At 47.1% G+C, this 24,652-nt stretch overlaps 1 protein-coding gene across 3 annotated transcripts; it reads right to left on the bottom strand.

The window, feature by feature from the left end:
• CTTN (cortactin) lies at nucleotides 1–23,250 on the bottom strand. 3 transcript variants are annotated; one of them, XM_075281014.1, is made up of 17 exons: nucleotides 23,166–23,250; nucleotides 16,762–16,842; nucleotides 14,474–14,547; nucleotides 13,356–13,485; nucleotides 11,988–12,098; nucleotides 10,966–11,020; nucleotides 9,880–9,990; nucleotides 9,467–9,577; nucleotides 9,119–9,229; nucleotides 6,955–7,065; nucleotides 5,497–5,552; nucleotides 5,236–5,305; nucleotides 3,553–3,701; nucleotides 2,607–2,696; nucleotides 2,380–2,533; nucleotides 1,673–1,744; nucleotides 1–1,592 (listed from the first exon to the last, which is right to left on the bottom strand). In XM_075281014.1, the coding sequence occupies exons 2-17, from the start codon at nucleotides 16,840–16,842 to the stop codon at nucleotides 1,456–1,458; spliced, it is 1,623 nt and encodes a 540-aa protein (XP_075137115.1). In that variant the 5' UTR covers nucleotides 23,166–23,250; the 3' UTR covers nucleotides 1–1,455. The 3 variants fall into 3 exon arrangements, with proteins under 3 accessions (XP_075137115.1, XP_075137116.1, XP_075137117.1); XM_075281015.1 differs by lacking the exon at nucleotides 6,955–7,065; XM_075281016.1 differs by lacking the exons at nucleotides 9,467–9,577; nucleotides 9,880–9,990.
• Nucleotides 23,251–24,652: the final 1,402 nt, after the last annotated feature.

Raw genomic sequence — 24,652 nt, 5'->3', positions numbered from 1 at the left:
AAAAACAAAAAAAAACTTTATTGAAGCTTCATTTACAAAATCATTGATCGATAATGAATGCTGTATGCAAAATACAGATAAAAGAAAAGACTAAAATAAAAAACCCCACCGCCCTGTGTTACACCCCACTGAGGGCCTAGAGACCCCCCCCCATGTCCACTGCAAGACCCCAAATAATTGGTCCAAATTCCTCAATAATCAAAGAGGGAAATCAATGAGAGAGGAAATCCCAGGGCTGTGATATACACAGCAGTGAAACCCCCCCACCAGGACAGAAAACGGGGTTCATGGGACACCTGGGAAATCTTACAGGACTTGTAAAGATTAGAATAAAAGGCAACAGCGCCTCTGTGGCTGGGTCTGGTATTGCAGCTCAGCACCATTTAAGAGCTGCAATACCAGATATAACCTGGGGACAAAAGGGGTGCTGTTTCTGCAAATTGTCACCAGACGCGGGCGGGAGTCATTTCTGTCCACGTTTATATTATATGGAGGGATCCAGGAACCCTGTAACAATCATCAGTGGAGGAGGAGGGGGTGTAACAGAGAGAGTCTGCTTCCTTATGAGAGAAGCGCCACTTTGCAAAAAAATCGAAGCAAATAAAACCATTATCTGATCCTTACTGGAGGTTTTCTTAAAGCAATAGGCTCACAGTTTTAATACACCTCGGCCTGAGGTCGCTCTGCGGTCTGCCGTAATGGTAATACTGGAGGAACCGGACTGATCGACGGGACATGACAGGAAACTGCAAAAACATGACCTCTGCTACCGAGTCCCTCTTTAAAAGGAGCCCGAATCACATGACAGTGTGAGCAGCAACCAAGGCCGGACCGGATCACATGACTGTGTGTACAGCGACCATGCCTGGACTAGATTACATAACGGTGTGAGCAGCAAACATGGCCGGACCAGATCACATGACTGTGAGCGCCAACCATGGATGGAGACACATATGGCACAAGACCTGGGGGGGTTTGACTTGAAGGGAGGTTAAAAACGGGAATTAAAATCAAGATGGCTTCCCATACAAGTCAGCGGGATAATACAGAACCACCATCGTCTATGACGCCACCCGATGGTGCAGCAGGGAAGAGACCGCTCGTTATTCAGCCTTGGTCTAACTTCTGATGAAGTGAAGGCACACCTGGCAGCAAAAGGGTTAACAGCCTATACGACACACTTTGCCCGCCCGCAGCGGAGAACTGCACATTATAAGCCTTATAACTAGAGAGAAAGGAAATCTATGTGGTGGGCAGAAGACAGCGCCCTCTCCAGGAGATCAGGAAGAAGACAGATACAATGATTTGTAGTGTAAGAATCCAGCTCAGGTACTTATGGCAAAATTCATCATCTCAGAGAGGAGCGTGCAGGACAGCGCCGCGCCACCGCTCGCCAAACTCAGCCCAGGACTGTGACGCAGGGTCCCCTCTCATAGGGAAGAATGGGGGCTGGTTCTACTGCCGCAACTCCACATAATTCGCAGGGAATAGCCCATAACGTTCCTTACACATCCCCCGCCACCAGCCATCGTCAATCATCTCGATATTCGTGATCAAGTCGTCTGGGTCAAAGGAGATCTCATCATCGCCAGCTAGGAGAGACAAAGGAGACGTCAAAAATAAAGCTCCGATCACTTAAAAAACGTACAATGATAGAAGACGCGGCACTTACCGGCCTGATAGTCATACAAAGCAATGGCGGTGATGCCCAGGTCACCTTCGTAGTCTGCATATGTGTTGTCAACTAGATGGAAGAAGGAAAGAACAGTCACATGACCTCAGCGGCAGGGGACTGCAGAACAATACATGAACCCCAAATATACTAAAGAGGGGGATGAGAGGCAGACACGTGTACCCCGGGCAGGAATTGGGAGGTACAATATGAATTTTTAAGACTATTGAAAGGGTTTTCTGATGGTATTGACAGTAGCGTTATACCCACAACAGACTGCTGCACCCATGATGCATAGAGGGGGTACAGCCCTGAGCCCTCCCCATACCCCCTGCATGATATCATGACCTACTACAGTGCCACTATCTGGATGATTGTTGGGGCAATCACGTGATCTAAACCAGTCTGCAAATTTGTGTGCCAACCGGTGGGCAGAATATAAGCTACTTGAAGTTGCCATAGTGTGGAACTTGGCCTTAAAGGGCTTGCTCCACTATAGACACTTATTCTCTACCCACAGACCCCTCCTGCCACGGATCATAAGAACAGAGCTCAAAAGTTCCCCTATGTGCTCCATTCACCCCTATGTGACTGTCGAGCCGATGATGATACCATCTCCGGAGAAGTGAATGGCCACGCATGCACACCACTACGCACACAAAGGGGAACTTGCAGGCCCCGTTTCCTTCCTATCCACCATTCCTTACCATCTTGGTAATCTGCGGATTCATAAACAGCCTCCGTGACTGGGGTTTCGGCTTTGTGGCTCACGGCCTCCTGGTAGTCGGCGTGCTCCTCGTACACGTTCTCGGGTACAATCGGGCTTCTCTCCGGCTCCTTCTCATACACTGAAGATGCATCCTACGTGAAGCAGAGGGAGAGTCAGGCTCCCGTATAGTTGTTCATGTGGGTTACTGGGCTCTCAGAGTCTCACCTCATACACGGGGCTCGCTGGGGCTTCTTCAGACACTAGTCGGGGTCTTGGGGACGCAGGAGGAGAGGCAGGTTTGGCTGCTTCTTGCTCCTTAATACAGTAAGTGCAGATATAAAATTAGAATGAATGTTATGCATCTCCTAGCATGGCAGTAAGAATGCTGACTGGTGGGGTCCAAGTCCTGAGACCCCCTGAGTACTAAAAACTATGGAACAAGAGATGGGGCAGATCTACACAAGTCTTATCGATTGCACCTGGACATTGTACAGACTCTATAGAGTCCATATACCGCTTGCCGAGCACAGCCAAAGTAGCAGAGTACATAGCTGAACACTTCTGCCCCTTTATTTTAGCGAGTAGTGGGGACTCCGTACCTGAATAACCATCTATTGGAGCTGCTTGGGACCCTCTCCCCATTTGATACACATGTACATTCAGCTGATCATGTGTGCAAGTCTATGGGGGAGACGGGAGGAATAGCTGTTGGCTGCACAACTATTGTAAGTGTATAGGCAGCTTGACTTATTAAACATATCCAGAGGGCTGCAAAGAATATACCCTTGTACAGCCCTATGCACCTATATGTACCGCTCCCTGGCTCCTGGAGATGATGGCGACGTCTTATTTACAAGCATGTGTGCACGGCAGCACTTCACCATCGCTTTAGTGCTGAGGGACCTTCAAGCTGAGAGTGATATCCCAATTTGAATCCCTGGAAACCTGATCACTAGTGAGGTGTTGGATCAGGGGTAGGGAACCTTTGGCTCTCCAGCTGCTGTGAAACTACAACTCCCAGCATGCTCCATTCACTTCCATGGGAGTTTCCAGAACAGCAGAGCAAGTATGCATGCTGGGAGTTGTAGTTTTGCAACAGCTGGAGAGCCGTACGTTCCCTACCCCTGTGTTGGATGAAAGAGCAGACATTGTGATGGTCCCGGTCACTGACCTGCAGCTTCCTGCGCGCCTGCTCCTGCTCCTGTTTCTCCCGCTCCATCCTCTGGGCTCTCTCCATCTCTGCCTTCTTCTTGTCTTCCAGCTCCTTGTCTTTGGCCAGGTTTTCGAAGTTTGCCCGTATACTGCTGGCCTTGTTACCCTCTGGGGCAAAATAACCAGACAAAACATATATGTGGGTTAACCCTACAGTTACACCACCAGACATCACACTTAAGGAGTTTGTGGCAGATTTCTTCCTCTCAGAAAAGGATATCACATCTATTGGACACATGGACACGCTGAGGTTCAGTCTCATTCATTCTATGCCAGCTATGGCAGCCTCTACTATCCCTTCTACGACAACTCTGGCAGCATCTATTATTCCTTCTAAGACGACTCTGGCAGAGTCTACTATTCCTTCCATGCCGGCTCTGGAGGCGTCTACTATTCCTTCTACATCGGCTCTGGCAGCGTCTACTATCCCTTACACGCTGGCTCTGGCAGCATCTACTATCCCTTACACGCTGGCTCTGGCATCATCTACTATCCCTTCTATGCCAGCTCTGGCATCGTCTACTATCCCTTCCATGCCGGCTCTGGCAGCATCTACTATTCCTTCTACGACGACTCTGGCATCGTCTACTATCCCTTCCTCGTCTGCTCTGGCATCATCTACTATCCCTTCCACGTCGGCTCTGGCATCATCTACTATCCCTTCCACGTCGGCTCTAGAATCGTCTACTATCCCTTCTATGCCAGCTCTGGCATCGTCTACTATCCCTTCCATGCCGGCTCTGGCAGCATCTACTATTCCTTCTACGACGACTCTGGCATCGTCTACTATCCCTTCCTCGTCTGCTCTGGCATCGTCTACTATCCCTTCCACGTCGGCTCGGGCATCGTCTACTATCCCTTCCACGTCGGCTCTGGCAGCGTCTACTATCCCTTACACGTCGGCTCTGGCATCGTCTACTATCCCTCCTATGCCAGCTCTGGCAGCATCTACTATCCCTTCTATGACAGCCATGGCAGCGTCTACTATCCCTTCTATGCCGAATCTGGTAGCGTCTACTATTCCTTCTATGTCGGCTCTGGCAGCGTCTACTATCCCTTCCACACCGGCTCTGGCATCGTCTACTATCCCTTCTACGCCAGCTCTGGCATCGTCTACTATCCCTTCTGTGCCAGCTCTGGCATCGTCTACTATCCCTTCTACGCCAGCTCTGGCATCGTCTGCTATCCCTTCTATGCCACCTCTGGCATTGTCTACTATCCCTTCTACGCCAGTTCTGGCATCGTCTACTATCCCTTCTACGCCAGCTCTGGCATTGTCTACTATCCCTTCTGTGCCAGCTCTGGCATCGTCTACTATCCCTTCTGTGCCAGGTCTGGCATCGTCTGCTATCCCTTCTGTGCCAGCTCTGGCATCGTCTGCTATCCCTTCTATGCCACCTCTGGCATTGTCTACTATCCCTTCTACGCCAGCTCTGGCATCGTCTACTATCCCTTCTGCGCCAGCTCTGGCATCGTCTACTATCCCTTCCACGCCGGCTCTGGTATAGTCTACTATTCCTTCTGCTGCCATGTAAATATGTCTGGTGGAAATGATGTCACCCATCCCTCTGCAGAGATCGGTCGAGGCCTTTCAGATCATGTCACAGGCTCGGACATGTTGGCTACAATAGTCACTACTCACCGACTTCCACCGGCCGCGTTCTCTGATAACTTGGAGCCACCTTTTCCACATCCTCGAAGGACACAGCACCCTGAAAATAGACATCAAACGAATGTCATCAATACCGCCATACGCATCTGATTCATGAACTGTTATAGACGTGATCGGTCGTTTGATCTCTGAGCTGCCAATGCCTGTAAGTCTCCATTACAGCTCCGGCCAGCAGAGGGCACCGCTTACCCCAGATATTTACATATCAATGTCATTTATGTTGGGACTTACCTTGTCCATCCGATCCTTCTGCACTCCATATTTTCCACCAAACCCCTTGGAATAATCTAAAAAGACGGGTGAAGGAATCAGTCACAGCCAGAACAATAACACTCCTGTCCCAGTACATGACCGTTGTATACTGCTGACAATGATGGGAGGAGTATAGTCAATAGGAACATCATTGCCGCACTCCCCTGAATCTCTCCTGCTGTGTGTTGTGTGGATTAGAGGGGTTTTCCAGGCTTAATAATTGATAGGCAGCAGCTCAGTTCCATCCAAATGAATGAGGCTGAGCTGTAATACCAAGCACAGCCAATACACAATGTATAGCACTGTACCTTGTAAGTACTGAAGAGGCTTCAGCGCCCACCTGAACGCTGCAGCCCCTTTAAACAGCTGATTGGCCAGGGGCCCGGGGATCGGGCCACAGCTGATCTTTAATTGACGACCTGTCCTAAGGATAGGTCATCAATTCATAATCCTGGAAAACCCCTTTAATTTCATAAAATATAACATTACAGGTGTCAGAGCTCCCTTTACACATTACATTTCTGGCTGCCTGAAGCCGCCACTAGGGGGAGCTCGCTGCATTCCGGACAGCTTAGCTCCCCCTAGTGGCGACTGCAGGTAACCACTATTTTTACACTACGGCTTTAAGAAGAACACTTACCACAATCACAGTCTTCACCTCCTTCCAAAACCTAAAAAGGATGTAACCTATGTTCCGTTCCCATTCATCAGTGTGTGAGCGGCTGAATTAAAGGGCTTGATGTCAATGAAGGGTCATTACGGTATAATGACAAGTTCTGCAAATTTTTAGGAAACTATACAGAGCACAGAAGTGGCCTCAAGCAGCTGGATATTTGCAAGGGCGCCCCCATCTATCCTAAAGATAGGCCATAAATAACAATTCACCAGCCTGCAGAATACCTGTCCCATGCGGTCATAGCCTAATGCACCAGCCAGCTGACCATAGGGATAGCAAATAGTCAGTTTCAATGCAACAAGTTAACGATTCGAAATGTGACATCTATGTAACGTATGGAGACCAGCGGACCCTCCAGGGTAACTGCCGCTTATCTCAGACCCCTGTCTATGACTGCTATATCCCTCTAATAGGCTGTAAGGGACTGTCCCTTAAATGAAAGGTTCACTCTTGCACATGGATAGGGTTTGGTATTGCAGCGAATGTGGCTGATCTGCAATACCAGACGCAGCCATGACCATGAGTGGCGCTGTTTTGTGTATATTTTATATCAATCTGTGCAATCTATATAACATGTGTCCTGGGCTCTATAGTATCCTGTGTCCATCCCTAGCCATTAGTGTGAGGCGCCCACATCCCACAGCGGAGTAGTACAGGTTATAGAGAGGAGGAGACACATGGGTAGAGGTGAAAATTAGACAGTAAAAGGACAGAGGAGCACACGGACCACATGTAACAAGGAGTGGAGGAGCGCAGAATACCTTTTTGGGATTCGTGGAGCTGAAGTTTCTCTTGGTGATCCCAGCCCAGCGCACACTTGTCTTGTCTGTCTGTCTGTACACCAAACTTTCCTCCAAACCCTTTCACATAGTCTACGCACACAGAAATCCACGTGCCATTAAACGGGAATGAGACACACTCCATGCACAATGAACAGGTTATGAGTTACTGACGTCTGCTGCTTAGTACCCAGAGGAGCAAGTGACGTTATATAAGGGGGAGGGCAGGGGGAGGGGGTGTAAGCCTGATAAATGGAAACTGATCTTCTCAATTGTCTGTATGCCTTTAAAGAAAGACCCTTTAACACAGACCAAAAATGTGAAAACCGTTTTTTAATATCTCACTTCTATGCCGAGATATGATAGTTTGCAGTTAGAGGCCCAAGGCCTGAGGCTGCACCACTGAGACGCAGCAGGATTCCTCAAAATAAGCTTCAATGTTGCATACCGTACATAGTCATCATTGTCCTCATGTAACCACTACTACATTGGATAGTAAACCGCTACACCAGCCTGAAGTCTGAGGGAAACATCAATATCTATCAGTAGTGCAGACTCAGTCCTTGGACCTCTAACTTCAAATTATCATAATGCAGCATAGAAGTGAGATATTAAAACTATTCTCACATTGTTTGGCCCACCAGTGTTTAATCTCTTCCAGCTATACTGAGATATGATGATTTGACATTCAAGACCCAAGTCCTGAGGCTGCACTACTGAGAGATTCTGTGGATAACAAAGTCTACCTCCGATTTCCATCAGTTGCAATGATCTATCTTCTTACGTAATAGTAGGTATAGTGCAAAATTGATGTATTTGTTGCAACACTGCAGCTAACTTAGAGGAAACCTGCAGTGCCTCAGTGGTGCAGCCTTAGGCATTAGGCCTGGAACTTTAGCGGATCACATCTCAGCACAGAAGATAGGTATTAAAAAGCGGTTTTCAGTATTTTAGTGGTCTGCAAATGGTCTCGTTCTTACTCTAAGTCTTAGAGAATCACTGACTATACAAAATATATCCCCTTAATGGAGTGGATGAAGGACGTACAGGCTTAAATCAGAATATTTATATCCTGCAATATTAGGATGTACCGCTATACATATGCACAATAGCATAATATATACAGTATACAGGGTGGGCCATTATCATAGAGGCTCAGTATACACAGCTCCGACTTACCAGGCTTATGTGGGCTAGAGGATTAAACCCCCCATCATACAAGACAATTAAAACAAGGTTGTCACATGATGTAAAGAGGGTCACGGGTAAAGGGGTGGGGAATAGGATCAGATCAACGGTCCCCTCCATGCAGCACACAGGAATGTTACATAGGACTGGTCCATAAACAGTGAAGGAACAGGCAGCAGACACCCTGCAAACCAGCTACAGTCCCCGACAATCATAGGGGCCAATGGTGGCAGCACGTCAGATAGGTCCAAGTGGAAATATCCAACAACAACAAAAAAAAAAAACACTAAATGTTGCAGCATCTTCACTACTTAAGCATAGCGCCATACATTGTATAGTGGCTGTGCTTGGTATTGCAGCTTATTTCACTAATATACAAAAATAAATTTTTTAAAAAAATTTAAAAAAACCCAAAAGGTAAAAATCAGGAATTCAAAAATATCTAAAAAAAAAAAAATCTGATAAAAAAATAAAATAAGTCATCAAAGAAGTCTGCATAAAAAAAGTAAAAAAATATTTAAAAAAAAAAAAAAAAAAAAAAAACGCCAAAAAATAAATCCTAAAAAAATGGTTAAAAAATTAAAAAATCTACATAATACAAATGTGCATGTGTGATTCCAGTGTGAACCATCCTGGATAGAGTCTGGGATATACAGACCTACCTGTACGCTGCCACCATTAGCTGAGAATCACCTAGAAATATCACAGTAACCCAAAGCATCAGATCTGGAGAAGATGAAACGTTAGTCGTCTAGTTAGGAGATAATTTTGGATTCTTTTCACTCTATCACACGTCATATGTATCCGAGCTATATACATGTATCCGCTGCTCATCTGACACCCTCAGCCTGTATCCGCTGTATCGCCCAGCGCCTGCAGGATACAGACACGGCCGAACCCCTCCGGGTCACACTGAGCGGCCATGGACGTAAAGAGAGAAGTTGTAATAATACGGAACCTTTCTGGGACTCGTGCTTCTCCGTCTTGCCTTGATACTCGTACCCCACAGCGCTCTTGTCCACGTTGTCCTTATCGACGCCATATTTACCGCCAAAACCTCTGGAGTAATCTACGAATTTAAAACACATTGATGGAGATTTACTAGGGAAAAGGTGCAAAAAAAACTGGGACAAACGGCACAGACCTTGCACAGGTTCCAGGGAGAATATGACATGAAAATCTTTCAAGCCACACCCCGTTCCAAGGACCGCCCCATTTAATGGCTACAGAAGCTCCGCCTCCTGCATACCCATTCATGGGGCAAAACGGGAAAATCTGCCCTGTTGAGATGCGACGACATACAAACCTTTTTGGGACTCGTGTTTTTCGGTCTTTCCTTGGTAATCGAATCCTACGGCGCTCTTATCCACGCGGTCTGATTGGACGCCAAATTTTCCACCAAAGCCAGCAGTATAATCTGCAACGAGAGAAGGCATGAATACAAGAGGTTAATACTTGTTCTTGGGCCGTGTCTATTACTGCAGCTCAAGAATAATCACATAAAAATCAAAGAAACCAAATATATTTGTTGGTGCAGGGCGTCCATGTCTATGGCCGAGACCCAAGGAGATGTCATTGTTCTTTGGCCTTCCCTCGGAGCGATGGCTTCAGATCCGTTCAGTGTTATCTCGTGATGACATTTGCCCCCGGCGTCAGCGAGGTCTCCGCTCCTTGGCTGCAGGACACATCACAAGTCACATTGCTGATTGTGACACAAACCTTTCTGGGATTCATGTTTCTCCGTTTTGCCCTTGTAGTCGAAGCCGACGGCGCTCTTGTCCACACGGTCGGCTTGAACTCCGTATTTGCCCCCGAAGCCACTGGAGTAATCTGGAAGGAGATGATAGTATTGCAGTATTGTGTACGGCTCTGGAGTCTACAGTAAAACTCTACGACTATGCCGGAATAATGTAATGTGAGCGGTCGTAACCTTCTACAGAATAGACCAGGCCACAGGAAGAACCGTCTAGGAAGAACCGTCTGCTTGACATGTGAAGTTATGGAGCGTCAGATCCGCTCTGGTCTGGACGGCTCAACAAATTTTACAGGCTTCATCTTTTCCTAAAAGAAAAACCCTACCCCTAAAGGGCTGGAATCTACATAATAGGCCTTACTGCTGGGAACATAGCAGCAAGTGTGCATTTTCTCTGCAGCACCCCCGCAGGAAGAATACAGCATTACACAATTCCTATTGGAAATCCAAGGGCTTTCTGTATAATGAACTGACATGTTGGTCCTCCAAAATGAGAGACTTTTCAGAAGCCACTCTCTACCCTGCTAATAGAGGACATTTCCTAATGTCATATTCGATAAGGTATTTTGTAAACTAAGGTAGAAGATTCTATAATTCAGGAGGTTTGGGGGGGTGCATTTAGTTTGTCTACATTATATTAGTGCACAGTGTCTGTATGTATTGCGATTGCTATGCAGACACTGAACAAGCAGGTGGTGCTGGGAGATTTTTCCCTTAGGCTACACACACATGATCACGTACATCTATGGATCCATGAGAAAACATCATGGCGGACACATGGATGAACCCCGTGTGCTGTCCGTGCCCTCCATGGACTCATTTCATAATTTGAGCCAGGGGCCACAATACGGACGTCCCTGAGTTTTGCCAGGACCTGTGATAATGTATGGTCATATATATGGGGCCATAGAATACAATGGGTCAGTGTGCTAGCCCCTAAACAAATAGCCATGTGCATGGAGCCTTACTGTGAGATGAGACACTAAATAAATATACCATACAAGAAGATAAAGGTACCAGCCCACACGTCAGATCTGCAGGCGGCCGCCTACCTTTCTGGGATGCGTGCTTCTCAGTCTTTCCTTGGTATTCGAAGCTCATAGCCGACTGTAGAAGACAACCAGAGGTTAGAGGTCGTGTGTAGTTACTGAAAATCCAGACTATGCAGAAAAGACACTGAACAGGCAGCAGCGGCAAATATATTGTACAATGAGGAATCAACATGAATGGAGACATGTTAAAGGGGACCTCCGGCTATACAGAACGCCATGGCTCCGTGGTTCTTGTATGTAGCGCTATCCTAATGGCGCACGCCCTTTAACTCATCATGTTAGAAGTATTAATGCATCTATACAGGATCACTGAGCAACCATAATTCAATGGTAAGGTATATAAATAGGGGGCGTGCAAGTGTAATCGTAATTGAGGTAAATTGTTCAATTAATCATGATGTTTATTTGGGTCATATTCGCCCAGACTTAATAGAGGGAGCATAGAGAGAGCAGCAGAGGCGTGATACTGCAGCTAAAGTTTCTATCTTACCCCAATATATCAATATAGGTCAGTACTTCTCTATAATGTCCTGCATGATCCTGCTGATACTGGATTGACTCTACTTTTTGTGTGCAGCATATGGCAGCAGCTACTCCAGCTACCAGATCAAGGAGAACTGAGAAATAGAGACTGGAGAGCGGAAAACTGCTAAATGCGAGTCATATAATGGCCAGACATAGCGCTAACCTCTTTTTACTATTTATATATGCAAAGTTTGCAGGAAGGTTACGTGGCTTTGGTAAAAGTAGCCATCTTGGCTACTTTATTGTTGGTAAGCATGTGAAGGGAGTGACCTTTAGCATACATTCAGGTGGTATATGGCAGTATAGTTATAGTATAGTCACAGTAGGCCACAGGGGCGATGCATGAATCCATATGGCACACAGTATGATACGTTGGGACTATACGTCAGTGTATATATGCTGAATGTAGTGTACATACGAGGCCTGAACAGGGAACACACCGCAACATGGTGGTACATAAGCACAATCATACAGCGTATACTACAAGGAAGTCTTACCTGATCCACACGATCTGTCTGAACACCAAATTTCCCTCCGAAGCCCTTGACTGAATCGGACTGCGAGCAATGCTTGGAGAGTTTAGCCTGGTATTCATGTCCCACAGCACTCTAGAATACAGAAACGTCTGGTCAGTGCTCATTGTAGTGTCACACCAGTATATCCAGTGACCTGGCTGGACTGGCCCATGGAGCAGGAAAGTGTCCATTCTGCGTGCCAAACTCCAGAGTCGGAGATTATTCCGCCCACCACTTCCCGTTCCCTGCACACAGGCCGTCCTCTGAGCGATGAAGCTGTGAATCAGCTGGCAGCCGCTTCAATAGCTCCTTTAAAACAGTCGTCTCATTTAGAGTCCGTTTCCTGGCACATGAGATCAGCTCTGCGAGCGGGGCCCTGCAATCTGCCTGTCACAGCCCAGCCAAGCCGGGCCCAGATACACTGAGCGGAGCCCGCGGAAGGGAAAGGACTGACGCTGCACGGGGCCCATTATCACATTAACCCTTCACTCCTTGCACACTACAATACCAAACTTCTGATTTATTAGGAGAAATATATTTTAACCCTTTAATAACCAGCAGTCCTGTTCGATTTGGGCCTTGATGCCCAACTCATTTTTTCCCCCCATATTTTGCAGCCATTATTTTTTCATAACGTCACGGCTGCGGCCGTGTGAGGTCTCCATGTGTGCGGGAGCAGTTGGCACTAAATGTAAAGCACTGTGGCCCTATTCCATCTTTAGCACAGGAGTTACCCCACGTCCTTTAGGAACTCTAATAATAGAGGGAAGTCTCATTGATTATATCCAGAGGCAACGATCAATAGGTTAAATGGTGGCCCCTCTAGTTAGTTCTGCCCCCTTCCTAGGCTATGGGCGATGGCTATAGGCAAACAGGAGAGGAGGGAGGGGGCAGAGCGACCCAGGAAGCGGGGCTGGTCCGATCATGTCACTCAGACATGGAACGATCCCATAACCCCCAGATCCAGTTGCCACAACACCCAGACCCTGCAAGTTAATATCAAGCACCTGAAAGACACTGGATTACCAGATATCCCGACTTACTGAATGGTTATAGCGTTATTGGAAACAGTCAGTAAGATGCTAACAGACACAGTCTTAAAAGCTTTGCTGAGCTCCTTGATTGTAGTGAGACAGTCTCAGATGACTGTACAGAGTCTTGTGTCAGTCTTGTGCCTATCATCAGGTCAAGCTATTGGAATGCTGGAAGATTTCAGCTCTGAAGTCTTAAGAATTCACATAGCCAGAGCCATCCTGACTAATAGGACAGTAAGTGCCCCATAATGAACAATGTGTTCTTGCTCTGCATAGCGTCATTATAAAGGAGTTTGTGATAGATACGCTCATTCACCTTGTCCATGCGGTCCTGCTCCACGCCAAACTTTCCTCCATAACCGTGAGAGGCTTTGGGCCCCTCATTCAGCTCTTGCTGCTTCAGGGACTGGTGCTCTTGGGAGACGTTTTCTCTTAATGCATGGATGCTATAAGAAAGACATAGAAGAAAAAGGTGAGAAATATTGCAAAATACCTGGTGACAAGGAAACAAAGGCACCCCTATTAGTCACCTTGCAGGGAACAGAGGATTGCTATACAGAGCCCTGGCGGAGGGGAATGTGACCAAGTCTGTGAATATGATATTTAAAGAGAATCCTTCACCCACTCCAGTTCTAGTCATTACTGAATTGTCGCCCCTCCACTGATTCTAGCACAGTTAAAATTTTCTCTCTAGCCCCCACTGTTCCTGAGCAATCAGTCAAGTTCATTTTCATCCCATCCTAACTAGACTCCCTAAGGTCACGTGGGTGTTGTCATGAAAGAGCAGGAAAGGAGCTCGATACCTGCGGACACAACTCACTCAGAACTCCAATCAGAGGCAGACCTTGTAACACCCCCTTACAGGCTCCTGCCTGACACCACCCACTTGCCATTAGAGAGTCTAGTTAGCATATCCGGCACCAAAATGACTATCGATTGCTCGGGAATGGTGGGGGCTAGAGAAAAAATTCCAACTGTGCTGGAATCAGTGGAGCGGAGCCTATTGAAAGACGAAAAAACATTGCATTGGTGGAGATGGTGAAAGAACTCCTTTAAGGGTATATTGATGTCCATTAGGCAACTGCGCCAAGAGCATCACTTGCTGTAAGAGACTTGGCAGGGCTGGGGATTGCAGGCTTGTGCATTTATCTGAATGGGTTTCATGCAATGATCGTAAACTGGGAAGTCACAAAGCCGCTCCGGCATCCTTCTACTCGCTGTATAGGCGAATATGTGACAACATACAATTTCTGCCAGGGAGACCTGATAGTATTGTGGGCACCAGGTGTGTGACCACAAAAAACAGCGCAGGCTAATTATTACATTGGTGGCAAATTGTCAGCTCCTCACACGAGCGGGATCGGGCGCTATCGTGTACTGTAATTACTGTCATTGTGTAATGAATGGGGAATAGGCGCTCGGTGAATTACTTACTTGATGTGCTCCTGGTGCCCAGATCCTTCCACGGTTTTTGCTCCCCATCTCTGTTCCTTCTCACTGAGGTCATTCTGTTAAAAAAAAAATGGAAAAGATGTATTACATGTTCCCAATCAGCCAAAAATCTTAACGCAGCTCTGGAGGTGACTGGAGTATAAAACAGAATACTGGAAAAGATCAGATTGTGAACCCCAAAAACTCTTTTATTCTCAGATATTGATCAGGTTATGATAGGTCATTGACATCAGATTGAGGAGCATGAGTATGGGCTGAGCTGCAGTAACCTGACACGGCCAATACAGAGAAAACAGCGCTATGGTTCTGACCCTGATCTCTGAAGCCAGCTGAGGAAGGGGCTGCTGCGAGTCCAACAAATCTGTTCCTCACCATTTCCAAGATCTCCGCTTGCTGTCAGTGACTCTGGTTATATTCAGAGACTGTGACCCTGTATATATGTGTCAGTCCTGCCCTTAGCTAAGAAGTGGAGACAACTGTATCCAGTGTAGACAATGCTCTGTGAGCTCAATGGCTTGCACTTCTGGAATAAATTTCAAATATACCAGGGGCCATAGTTGTATCCGTCTAGACCAGAAGTCTCAAACACAAGGGCCACATGCAGCCTTCAGATATCGCTAAAACTGGGATAAAAGAACCCCGACCCGGTTCTAAAGCTTCATGAGCTTGTAGGCTGCAAACCTTCATTCCGCAAGCTCACGGCATACTTACCTCTCCTTTTCCCGCTCTCTACCTGCTGTGTCGTAGGTGTCCATGGAGCACAAAAAGAGAAAAGAAAACGTGCGGCCCACTGGTCGGCTGAGTTTGAGACCTGTGATCTAGCCCGTGCTCTGTGAGCTAAACAACCTGGACTGCAGACAGAGACATTGTAGCTCAGAGATTTGTGCAGCTACTGCTGATGTATCCAGTCTAGACAATGCTCTGTGAGATGAATAATTCAGCAGCCTGTGCACGGCGCTCTCTGATAGTTTTCTGCAGTATTATTAAAGGGATTTCCAGAATAATCTCATTGGGGTCCAGAGGTGGGGTAAATGTCTAAGAGAAGTGATACTCCGCTACCCCATCCTCTGTTCCAACCAGTCCATAGACTGCCTGGCTTCGAATTGCAGAGGGTCATGGGAGCCGACTGAGGCCAGAGATTGGCTGCAATGATATCCTGCACTCCAGGCCCGGGCAATCCGTAGATCAGAGGGAATGGGCCATAAAAACGGAGACCCGGGGTAGGAGAGGATCATTCCAGTTATAGTTTTAACCCTTCCCTTGTGAGTTTTTAATTTATCCTGTAAAATCTCTTAAAGAAATAAAGCTGCCAATGTAGTGTATTGTGCCTTAGGCTGCGTTCACATCTGTGCCGGAGACTCCGCCGAAGAAACCAAAAATCAGCAGAAAAAGTCCTGAATGGAAGACTTTACTCTGCGCTGGTTTGAGCATAAAAATGTTGGAAACTACAAACCCCATTATAGTTGGAGTCAGCGGGTAACTGATGTTTTAGCAGTTTGGTTCTTTATCATTCAGGTCCATGATGGAGACCTGTGTGCAGGCGTGAACCGAACCTCACAGAGCATTGTCTAGACTGGACACATCAGTAGCAGCTGCAGAAACCTAGCTGGTAATTTGTTACAATGTCTCAGTCTGGACCGTTGAGCTCACAGAGGATTATCTACAGCCGATACATCTCTCTTGTAGCTTGCTACAATGTATCAGTCTGGGCTGTTGAGCTCACAGAGCACGGTTCAAACTGGATACAACTGCCTGCTTTATGAAGCAGAGGACAGGACTAGTTATATACTACTTTGTTACAATGTATCAGTCTGGAGTCCAGTCTATTGAGCTCACAGAGCACTGTCTAGACTGGTTTCTTCTTAGCAGTAAATTAGTACATAGCAAGCCCTTCTGTCAACTATGGTAAGAAGAGACAGTTGTATAGAGTATAGACAGTGCTCTGTGAGCTCAATAGACCGGACTCCAGATTGATACATTGTAGCAAACTAGTATATAACTAGTCCTGCTTTCAACTATATATCAGTCTGGAGTCCAGCATGTTGAGCTCACAGAGCATTGTCCAGACTGTATACAATTGTCTCCTCTTCTCTACAGAGACCAGGACTCTGAATGGAACCAGAAGTGTTCTCAGTCATTGACAGCAAGCAGAGGAGACGAATTAAAGTCTATGAGAAAGCCGAAGCCTGAGCTTTATTCATCCAGAACCGGAAGGATCTTACAGAAGAGAGGAACGGATCCGAGCGGCAGTGACTCAGGGCTGGACTCACCACAAAATCTGGATCTGTCTCCCAGTCGTCTCCATCGTCGGCAGAGATGGAAAGAGAATGTCCTGCTGCAGCTTTCCACATCTGGAAGATAAAAGCGGAGTCAGGAGATCATTACCACATCACAAAGGAGAGAAGGCAAGATGGGGGGAGGACGCCGGCTAGTTAAAGGGACAGTAAACATAAAACACAAGCCGCCTTCTAGAGAGAGCTGAGGATAGTCGCAAGTCAACCTGCTGGTGATCTGGAACCATCGTGGAACTACAACTCCCAGCATGCCGAGGTGTAATCTCCAGAGCTTGGAATACAATACAGATGTAATATGCTGAGGGTTTGTTACAGTTGTATCCAGACTAAACAATCCAACCAAACACATCAGCAGAACAACTCGCTCATGTCCTACAAAGTGTCGGCCGCTGGCAATCTTTGATGTTTAGATCAAAGAGGATTCTCTACATGCATCCAGATTTGCAGCTTCTCCACACTGGAACGATGGCAGCAATGCCACAATATAAACTTTCCCCATAGTAGATGAGACATCACATCAGCTAAGCATACAACAATGATGGCTGTTAATGGAGGCGTATGAGAGTACTCTAAAAACAGCGCCACCCCTGACCACAGACTGTGCCTGGTACTGCAACTGAGGCAACATTACAAAAATTCTCCTCCTCTGCTTCTGTTAGAATCCAGTGTCATACTTACAGTCAGCAATAATGTCATCTGTACGACCAGCAATAGGAAACCTGAGCGACGGATGACCAATTCAATAAGCACATTGCACGACATACTAGTCAGAAACAGCGCCATCGTCATCAGTGGGCGGTGTATGGTATTGCAGCTTTGCTATGTAACTGAATGAAACTGAACTGCAATACAAGACACGGCCGGCGATGCTTCGGCCATGTTTAGCTAACCTCATACAATCCCTTTAACAAGCAGAACTGTAAACTTCCGACCACGCAGAATTCATTTTGTCAATGTTTTTCTTGCACTCATGGCTGGTTTTCCCGCTCGCTCAGTTATTATTACGGCGATTGTAGTCAGGACAATAGTCGCATTGTATACGGGCCTGTAGAGGTCTTGGAGGCTGGGGGCTAGTGTTACATGCCCTGTTCACACTCCATCGCTCTGGTACTTGGAGTCCTCCAGCATTATCACCGCCGCGGCATGCTTACCACCCTCTCTTCTAATGGCAGTCTGTTCGCCGTCTCTCACCAAGCAACGGCGATGACACAGATATGGCAGAGGACTTGTGCCAAGTGCTGGACCCCTGCCCGCGACCCGCATGTCTCACTCTAGAACAAAGTGGTAGATAAAGAAGAATCATGACACATCAACAAGCGGCCACAGCGCGTCACGGGGCAGCTCGTCCGATGGGACCAACCACTTAACCCCTTGTGGCCTGCTGCAAGAACCCCAACCCTTGGATGAGAGTTTCTGTATAAGTCAATCCACATGGCATGGCGTCATGGTAGGGATACCCACTGCGAGGGTGTTATATCATAGGTATTGTTAGAACATATAATACGCTGCAGACAGTCTTGGACATATAGAAGGAAGACATACTCGTCCAGGACTGTAAGGCTACATGCAAAAGACAAGTGTTTACCCCGAGGGAGACGGAATCCATTGAAGGACATCAGAGTGTCACCCGTCTTCCATTGATTTCTGTTCTGCTCCCAAGAAGCAGGACAGGACTTACACTATAATCATCGTAATAGAGCATCAGACCCCGAACAGCGGATGCCTGTCAAGCCCTCACTTGGTCTATGCTAAGGAAAAAGTTCTGGCGCCGACCCCTTTAAACTGTTCCACTTTTCCTTTGCACCATTTGTGATCGATCAGACCGCCGAGCGCAGGTTACGGACCTGATGAACTGGTATATATAATGTATAAGTATTGAGCGCCTCTTGTACGCTGCGCTTCCTGCATGGCCGCCCCTCACTGCTGGCAGGATACATATGGACAGGGATAGATTTATGACAGGCACAATAAGAGCAGATGCTGTCAGAAGATTACGCCGGTCACCATTACACGTCCCCGGGTGCTCTTCAATAAAAGCCATTTATTTACTGCATTGCTGATGAGCTCAGAGGTGGCGGGGGAGACTCCGGCGTCCGCAGCGCTACCGTCACTACTACGTTATATCGTCCTATAGTAATTATTACCCTCTACACCCAGAGCAGGGAAGGAGACGTAACTGGACGATCCAGTCCTGCGAGGTTATAGGACTGTATAGGACTGGTACAGTGGCTGCCACTCCGCTTAATCGCTGTATTAAAGGGACAAAACGGATGTGCTATGCCTCGTGCAGGGCATAAGGGGTGCAGTGGTTCTCCTTCGTGGTGTCCTTTAAATCCCTATGTCATTCACTGGGGACCCTGTACTATATGGAGTGGTCAACATATCAGCAGATGATCACCCCACGTCCTGTACAAATCATAACCATCCAACATCCCTTACAGGCAAAATGTATGAGAACATGGCGGCAATTCAGATTAATCCTACAAAGTGGCTCTCCATACCGTCCTGAAGAGTGGGGGCTGCCCCTGGGAACACCATGACAATACCCATTTGGTGCAACTGCAAAACATGATCAGTGTTATCCAAATTTGCAAGGTTTGTCTCCAAAAATTTGGCAACTATTCCCTTTAGGATGTCCCTCAGTCAGGGACAGTGACTGACTGACAAGAGGGGCATCGTGGCCTACACTGGGGTAAATGGGGGCGCATCGACTGACAGCGGATGGACATTGACTCTGGAAATAGGGAGGCGCTGCGGCTGAAATAGGGGGGGACAGTCCGGCGATAGGTGAGAAGTTGTGTCAGACAGCGGGTGGCATTGTGACTAGTAATAGTGGGGCATTGTGGCTACCAATGGGGCACATTGCGGGGCACGCTGTATTAGGGAGCACTCACCGCCATTGTGTGCACTGCAGCACCTTGCCCCATATCTGCTACATTCGCTTCACAACGGCGCTCGGATGTGACCAGAAACTTAATATACATTGAAGGTTTATCTCAGGGATAAGACGTAATGTGGAACGTTATATCTGTGAGGAGTCGTGTGCGCGTGATGTTCCCGCAAAGTCTCACACACCGCCTGTCTACAAATATGTCCTTCATGATGTTGCTAGCGCACACAGCCGTAACCTGCCAAGTAATGCAAAAATGACTCAGGATCCTGGGCTCGCTCCAACTTTATGGGATCAGCACTTTTTTCCCCCTATAACTATGCTCCGCAGACCACCGTAAACGTGATCTTAACCCTTCACATTCTAGGCAAGATGTTGCAAGAAGTGCACACGCCTCAGAATAACACAGGGACAGGTCTGTACACGGTATGGAACGTGAAACCAGGAAATAGTGATCTGTCACACCCCGCGCAGGGGACACTTCCACATTCCCTGACCTCCCGAATACAGACGTGCTCTGTTCCTGCTTATCAGATCCCTGCTCCATACACATCCCCGGCTGCTGCGTCACCTCCTTATTAATACACAGTCACTCCCAGGACGCGGCACTGTATGCAGACTGCAATGAGGACAATAACCAGCAAGGAGCCAGTAAAATCAGGGTATATGGCGGGGTGGAAGGCAGGAATTTCTAACCCCATGGCCGAGGATACCACACGTGTAAGGAAGTACTTGCATTAGTGTGAATAAAGCCAGAATGCAGGGACAGCAGGTGAGGTGTGAAAGAGCTGCCAGATATCTGCGCCGATGCCGTAACTTCAAGGTGACCTATATTGTGACCTATGCACAATATAAGATAAGGGATAAGTTTGTAATTGATGAGGTTCTGATCCAAAGGAACAGGTATACTAATAAGCATGCTCAGCTCTGCACACTTACTTCAGTCAGGGCGGTGGTTGAGCGTAAAAATGACCCTTTTGGACCCCCTTGTGATCGTTGGAGATCTGACCATACCCTGCAATAGTGATAATATCCTATATAATGAGTTGTCTACAGTGAGGCTTTACTTTTAGGGGGGGGGAGTTAAGAACAGAAAGTTATCACCAAGTTGCCCCTCCGTTCCCAGGATCCTTTGCTTCACTGATGTGCTTTTACCTTGGCTCCACTCTAATGTAGCAATAGGACCACCAATGATCGCTACGTCAGACTGCGCCCTCACAATCATCGACGTCTGGTGACATTGCAGGAGCTTACAGCAAACAAGCTCCTCAGTCTTGCAAGATTCAGCCAAGGTAATCTAAAGACAAGTCACCAATGCAAGAGACTCTTCAGGAATAGAGGGGCGACATGGCGGGGACCCTGATTTCCACCAGAGTGGAAAACTCTAGACACAATCTGATGTGTTACTATTGGCAATTGCAGCCCTTAGAGGGGTTTTTAGTTGAACAGCGTCCTGCACTTTTACCTCTTCTTGCATTAGGTAGGATGCGCACCTTACCTATGGTATAGAATACAGCACCCCAAAATGCAGACACTCAGTGCACAAACAACACGGCCTTCCTAAATAGCACTGACCGGGGACGTGACAGGACCCAGTGCAGCCGCCATTACAGGTGCTCCGGCCCATAGGAATGCAACTGAGCTCTGTGGCCCTTCGGCTCTTCTACACAGGGCCATGTCCCAACCTGGTGCTACAGGTACAGCTATGGGGGTCTGACAACTTCATTCTAGGAATCTTATATATAGACAACCTGTGTAGAAGAAGAACAGGGCCGCCGAGATGAAGCCCCCAATATGAAACGTTCTGCTACTTTCAGTCGTTCCCCATACATCATTTCTTCACCATTGTCAAGATCTCTGCTTAAAGTCAGTGAATGGAAACTCATCTACATCCGGAAGCTGAAGCCCTTAAAGGGAATGTTTACATGTCTCAGATTTCCTGCAGACCCTCTGCCTTAATTTGCATCCCATGTAGGTCAATAGGGTTTCTACAGTCCTTTTCACATACATTGGAACATTTTGGTACAAATTTCGGACTGCACCTGGATGTAAAGAGGAAGGGGTAGATTCACCAAAAACAGATAAATTTTGTTACTGCTGAGGGATTGATGTGCAGAGTGTTCTAGATCAACACCGCAATATTCCTCCAGTGCAGTCAGCTGACCGGTCTCCCCCAGTATATACAGTATGTCTGCACCTATAGGGATGGCCGTCCGGGGACTTCGCCTTTGATCCCAGTCAGGACAATAAAATCTTGGAGTTCGTCAAACCAGTCATGGACTCAAACTAACCAGTACAATGGACAATAGGAACAAAACCAAAAAAGTAGCAGATATACCGACACCGGTCATGTAACGGACACCTTAACGGGGAACTGCAGGATGTTTATACTGATGGCCCGGACTTAAGCCAGATCCTCAACATCAGATCAGTGCAGCAGTCTCTGACACCACGTCTACCAATCATGTAGTTCTTTCAACGCTCAGTCCCATCCAAGAGTATGGAACTAAACTGCAATATCAAGCACAGCCACTACACAAAGGATGGCGCTGCAGCCGGTGTGTAATGAAGGGATGGCAGCACTCACATGAGCGCTATGGCCCTAAATCAGCTTTGGTGCCCCAAGTCTTCCATTGATGAGCAATCCTAGGAGTCTTGGAAAACCATTTCAGGCTGAGGCCACAAGTAGCGGAAAAGCTGCTGTTTTGTTGCAGATTTTGGTGCATTTTTTAAGCCAAACCCAGTAATAACTACATAAGGAATAGGAAATATCCAGGAATCTCGGAGACGTCTCCCTTCTGCTCAATCCACTCCTGGCTTTGGCTCAAAAAAACACTGTAAAGTCTGCAACGTGGGGCCTCAGCCTTAGGGGAAGGGTCACACAGCAGATTTTTGCCATTGAACCAGTGACAGAAATCAATGCGGAGCCTCGGGGGTCTGACATGGGTAATACATTGATCAGGGGGTGTATGGCCGACCACCACGGCAGCAGCGCTGATTTTTTTTTCCCCATGTGAATGCCAACACCAGAATCTGTATGAACATGCCCTTTAAGGCTCCCCATAGTCCCGTAGTCACTGACTGGGGTGTAATAAGGACAGAAAGAGGGTGAAGGAAGCCAAGACAGGAAAGTGAGATGTAAGAGATAGGTAAAGTATGGCAGAGCCTATAGGAGGAGGAGGAGGAGGAGGAGTATAGAACTGGGACATATAGATATTGGGGGAGGGGTATAGGACACAATGTAAGGAGAGGGATATACTAGTAATATGGATATACAATATATATACAATGTATATATACCCCCCCCCCCACACACACACACACACTACAATAGGAGGATACACCAGCAGTGCAGGAGGTGGAGGGGGATGTGATGAATATGGTGACAGGATGGCTGACAAACCCATACAGGGGGAGGTGAGAGGAGAGGACCCGGACCACAGCAGACACCCCGGCCCCCACCCTGCAGCCCTGCCCCGGCTCTCCTCACCCTGCTCCAGCCGCGGCTCCGCTCTGTTCTCTGGACAAGGAGGGCTCTGACTCTCGCTCTCCCACTTCCTGTCTCTCCCGATCTGACGTCACTCGCGTCACGTGATTATCCCGGTCCCTGCTCCCTTCCCTAAGCGCAGCGGTCACGTGACGCCTGGAATGTTACATTGTATTGTGTATAAGATGTGTACTGTATATACAGCGCGTATTCTGTATGGGATAGCCAAGGCATACTGGATGTTAGGGAATAATCTTATTGTGTTTCAACTATGTACACATCGTGTATGAAGATGCTCATTTAAAACACTATATACTCGCACTAATCCTGTATTATACTCCAGAGCTGCGCTCGCTATTCTGCTGGTGCAGTCACTGTGTACATACATTACATTACTTATCCTGTATTATACTCCAGAGCTGCGCTCGCTATTCTGCTGGTGCAGTCACTGTGTACATACATTACATTACTTATCCTGTATTATACTCCAGAGCTGCGCTCGCTATTCTGCTGGTGCAGTCACTGTGTACATACATTACATTACTTATCCTGTATTATACTCCAGAGCTGCGCTCGCTATTCTGCTGGTGCAGTCACTGTGTACATACATTACATTACTTATCCTGTATTATACTCCAGAGCTGCGCTCGCTATTCTGCTGGTGCAGTCACTGTGTACATACATTACATTACTTATCCTGTATTATACCCCAGAGCTGCGCTCGCTATTCTGCTGGTGCAGTCACTGTGTACATACATTACATTACTTATCCTGTATTATACCCCAGAGCTGCGCTCGCTATTCTGCTGCTGCAGTCACTGTGTACATACATTACATTACTTATCCTGTATTATACCCCAGAGCTGCGCTCGCTATTCTGCTGCTGCAGTCACTGTGTACATACATTACATTACTTATCCTGTATTATACCCCAGAGCTGCGCTCACTATTCTGCTGGTACAGTCACTGTGTACATACATTACATTACTTATCCAGTATTATACTCCAGAGCTGCGCTCACTATTCTGCTGGTGCAGTCACTGTGTACATACATTACATTACTTATCCTGTATTATACTCCAGAGCTGCGCTCACTATTCTGCTAGTACAGTCACTGTGTACACACATTACATTACTTATCCTGTATTATACTCCAGAGTTGCGCTCACTATTCTGCTGGTGCAGTCACTGTGGACATACATTTCCTATTCTGTACTATACTTCAGAGCTACACTCATAGTTCTGCTGACCTCAGATGTAAAATTGTTTTTTTCTGGTTTTAAAAAGCACTAACCCTAGAACTAAAGAATAGAATTCAGCCACTTACTTGTCCTCACTTTGTCAGTCTTCTGCAAGTTCTTCATGATTCTGCTCCAGTCTTGAGGAAATCCTGCAGCATACACAGGTTTAATCCCCTGCTGTCTTCTGCTAGTTACCACCTTTAGAGATGTGTCTTACCCAAAGGGCAGGGCTTAATATTTTGTCCTGCT

This window comes from Leptodactylus fuscus, chromosome 7, assembly GCF_031893055.1.
Source record: "Leptodactylus fuscus isolate aLepFus1 chromosome 7, aLepFus1.hap2, whole genome shotgun sequence".
Taxonomy (NCBI): domain Eukaryota; kingdom Metazoa; phylum Chordata; class Amphibia; order Anura; family Leptodactylidae; genus Leptodactylus; species Leptodactylus fuscus.
The sequence above is the reverse complement of the archived record's forward strand: the minus strand, read 5'-3'. Positions and strand labels throughout refer to the sequence as shown.

Bases quoted from the DNA above. Each gene is read 5' to 3' on its own strand.
- CTTN (XM_075281014.1), bottom strand. From the start codon at position 16,842: ATGTGGAAAGCTGCAGCAGGACATTCTCTTTCCATCTCTGCCGACGAT. The intron at 13,486-14,473 runs GTAAGTAATTCA...TCTTTCTTATAG, and splicing joins GGGCACCAGGAGCACATCAA to CATCCATGCATTAAGAGAAA. The intron at 3,702-5,235 runs GTGAGTAGTGAC...ATTTTGCCCCAG, and splicing joins AACGCGGCCGGTGGAAGTCG to AGGGTAACAAGGCCAGCAGT.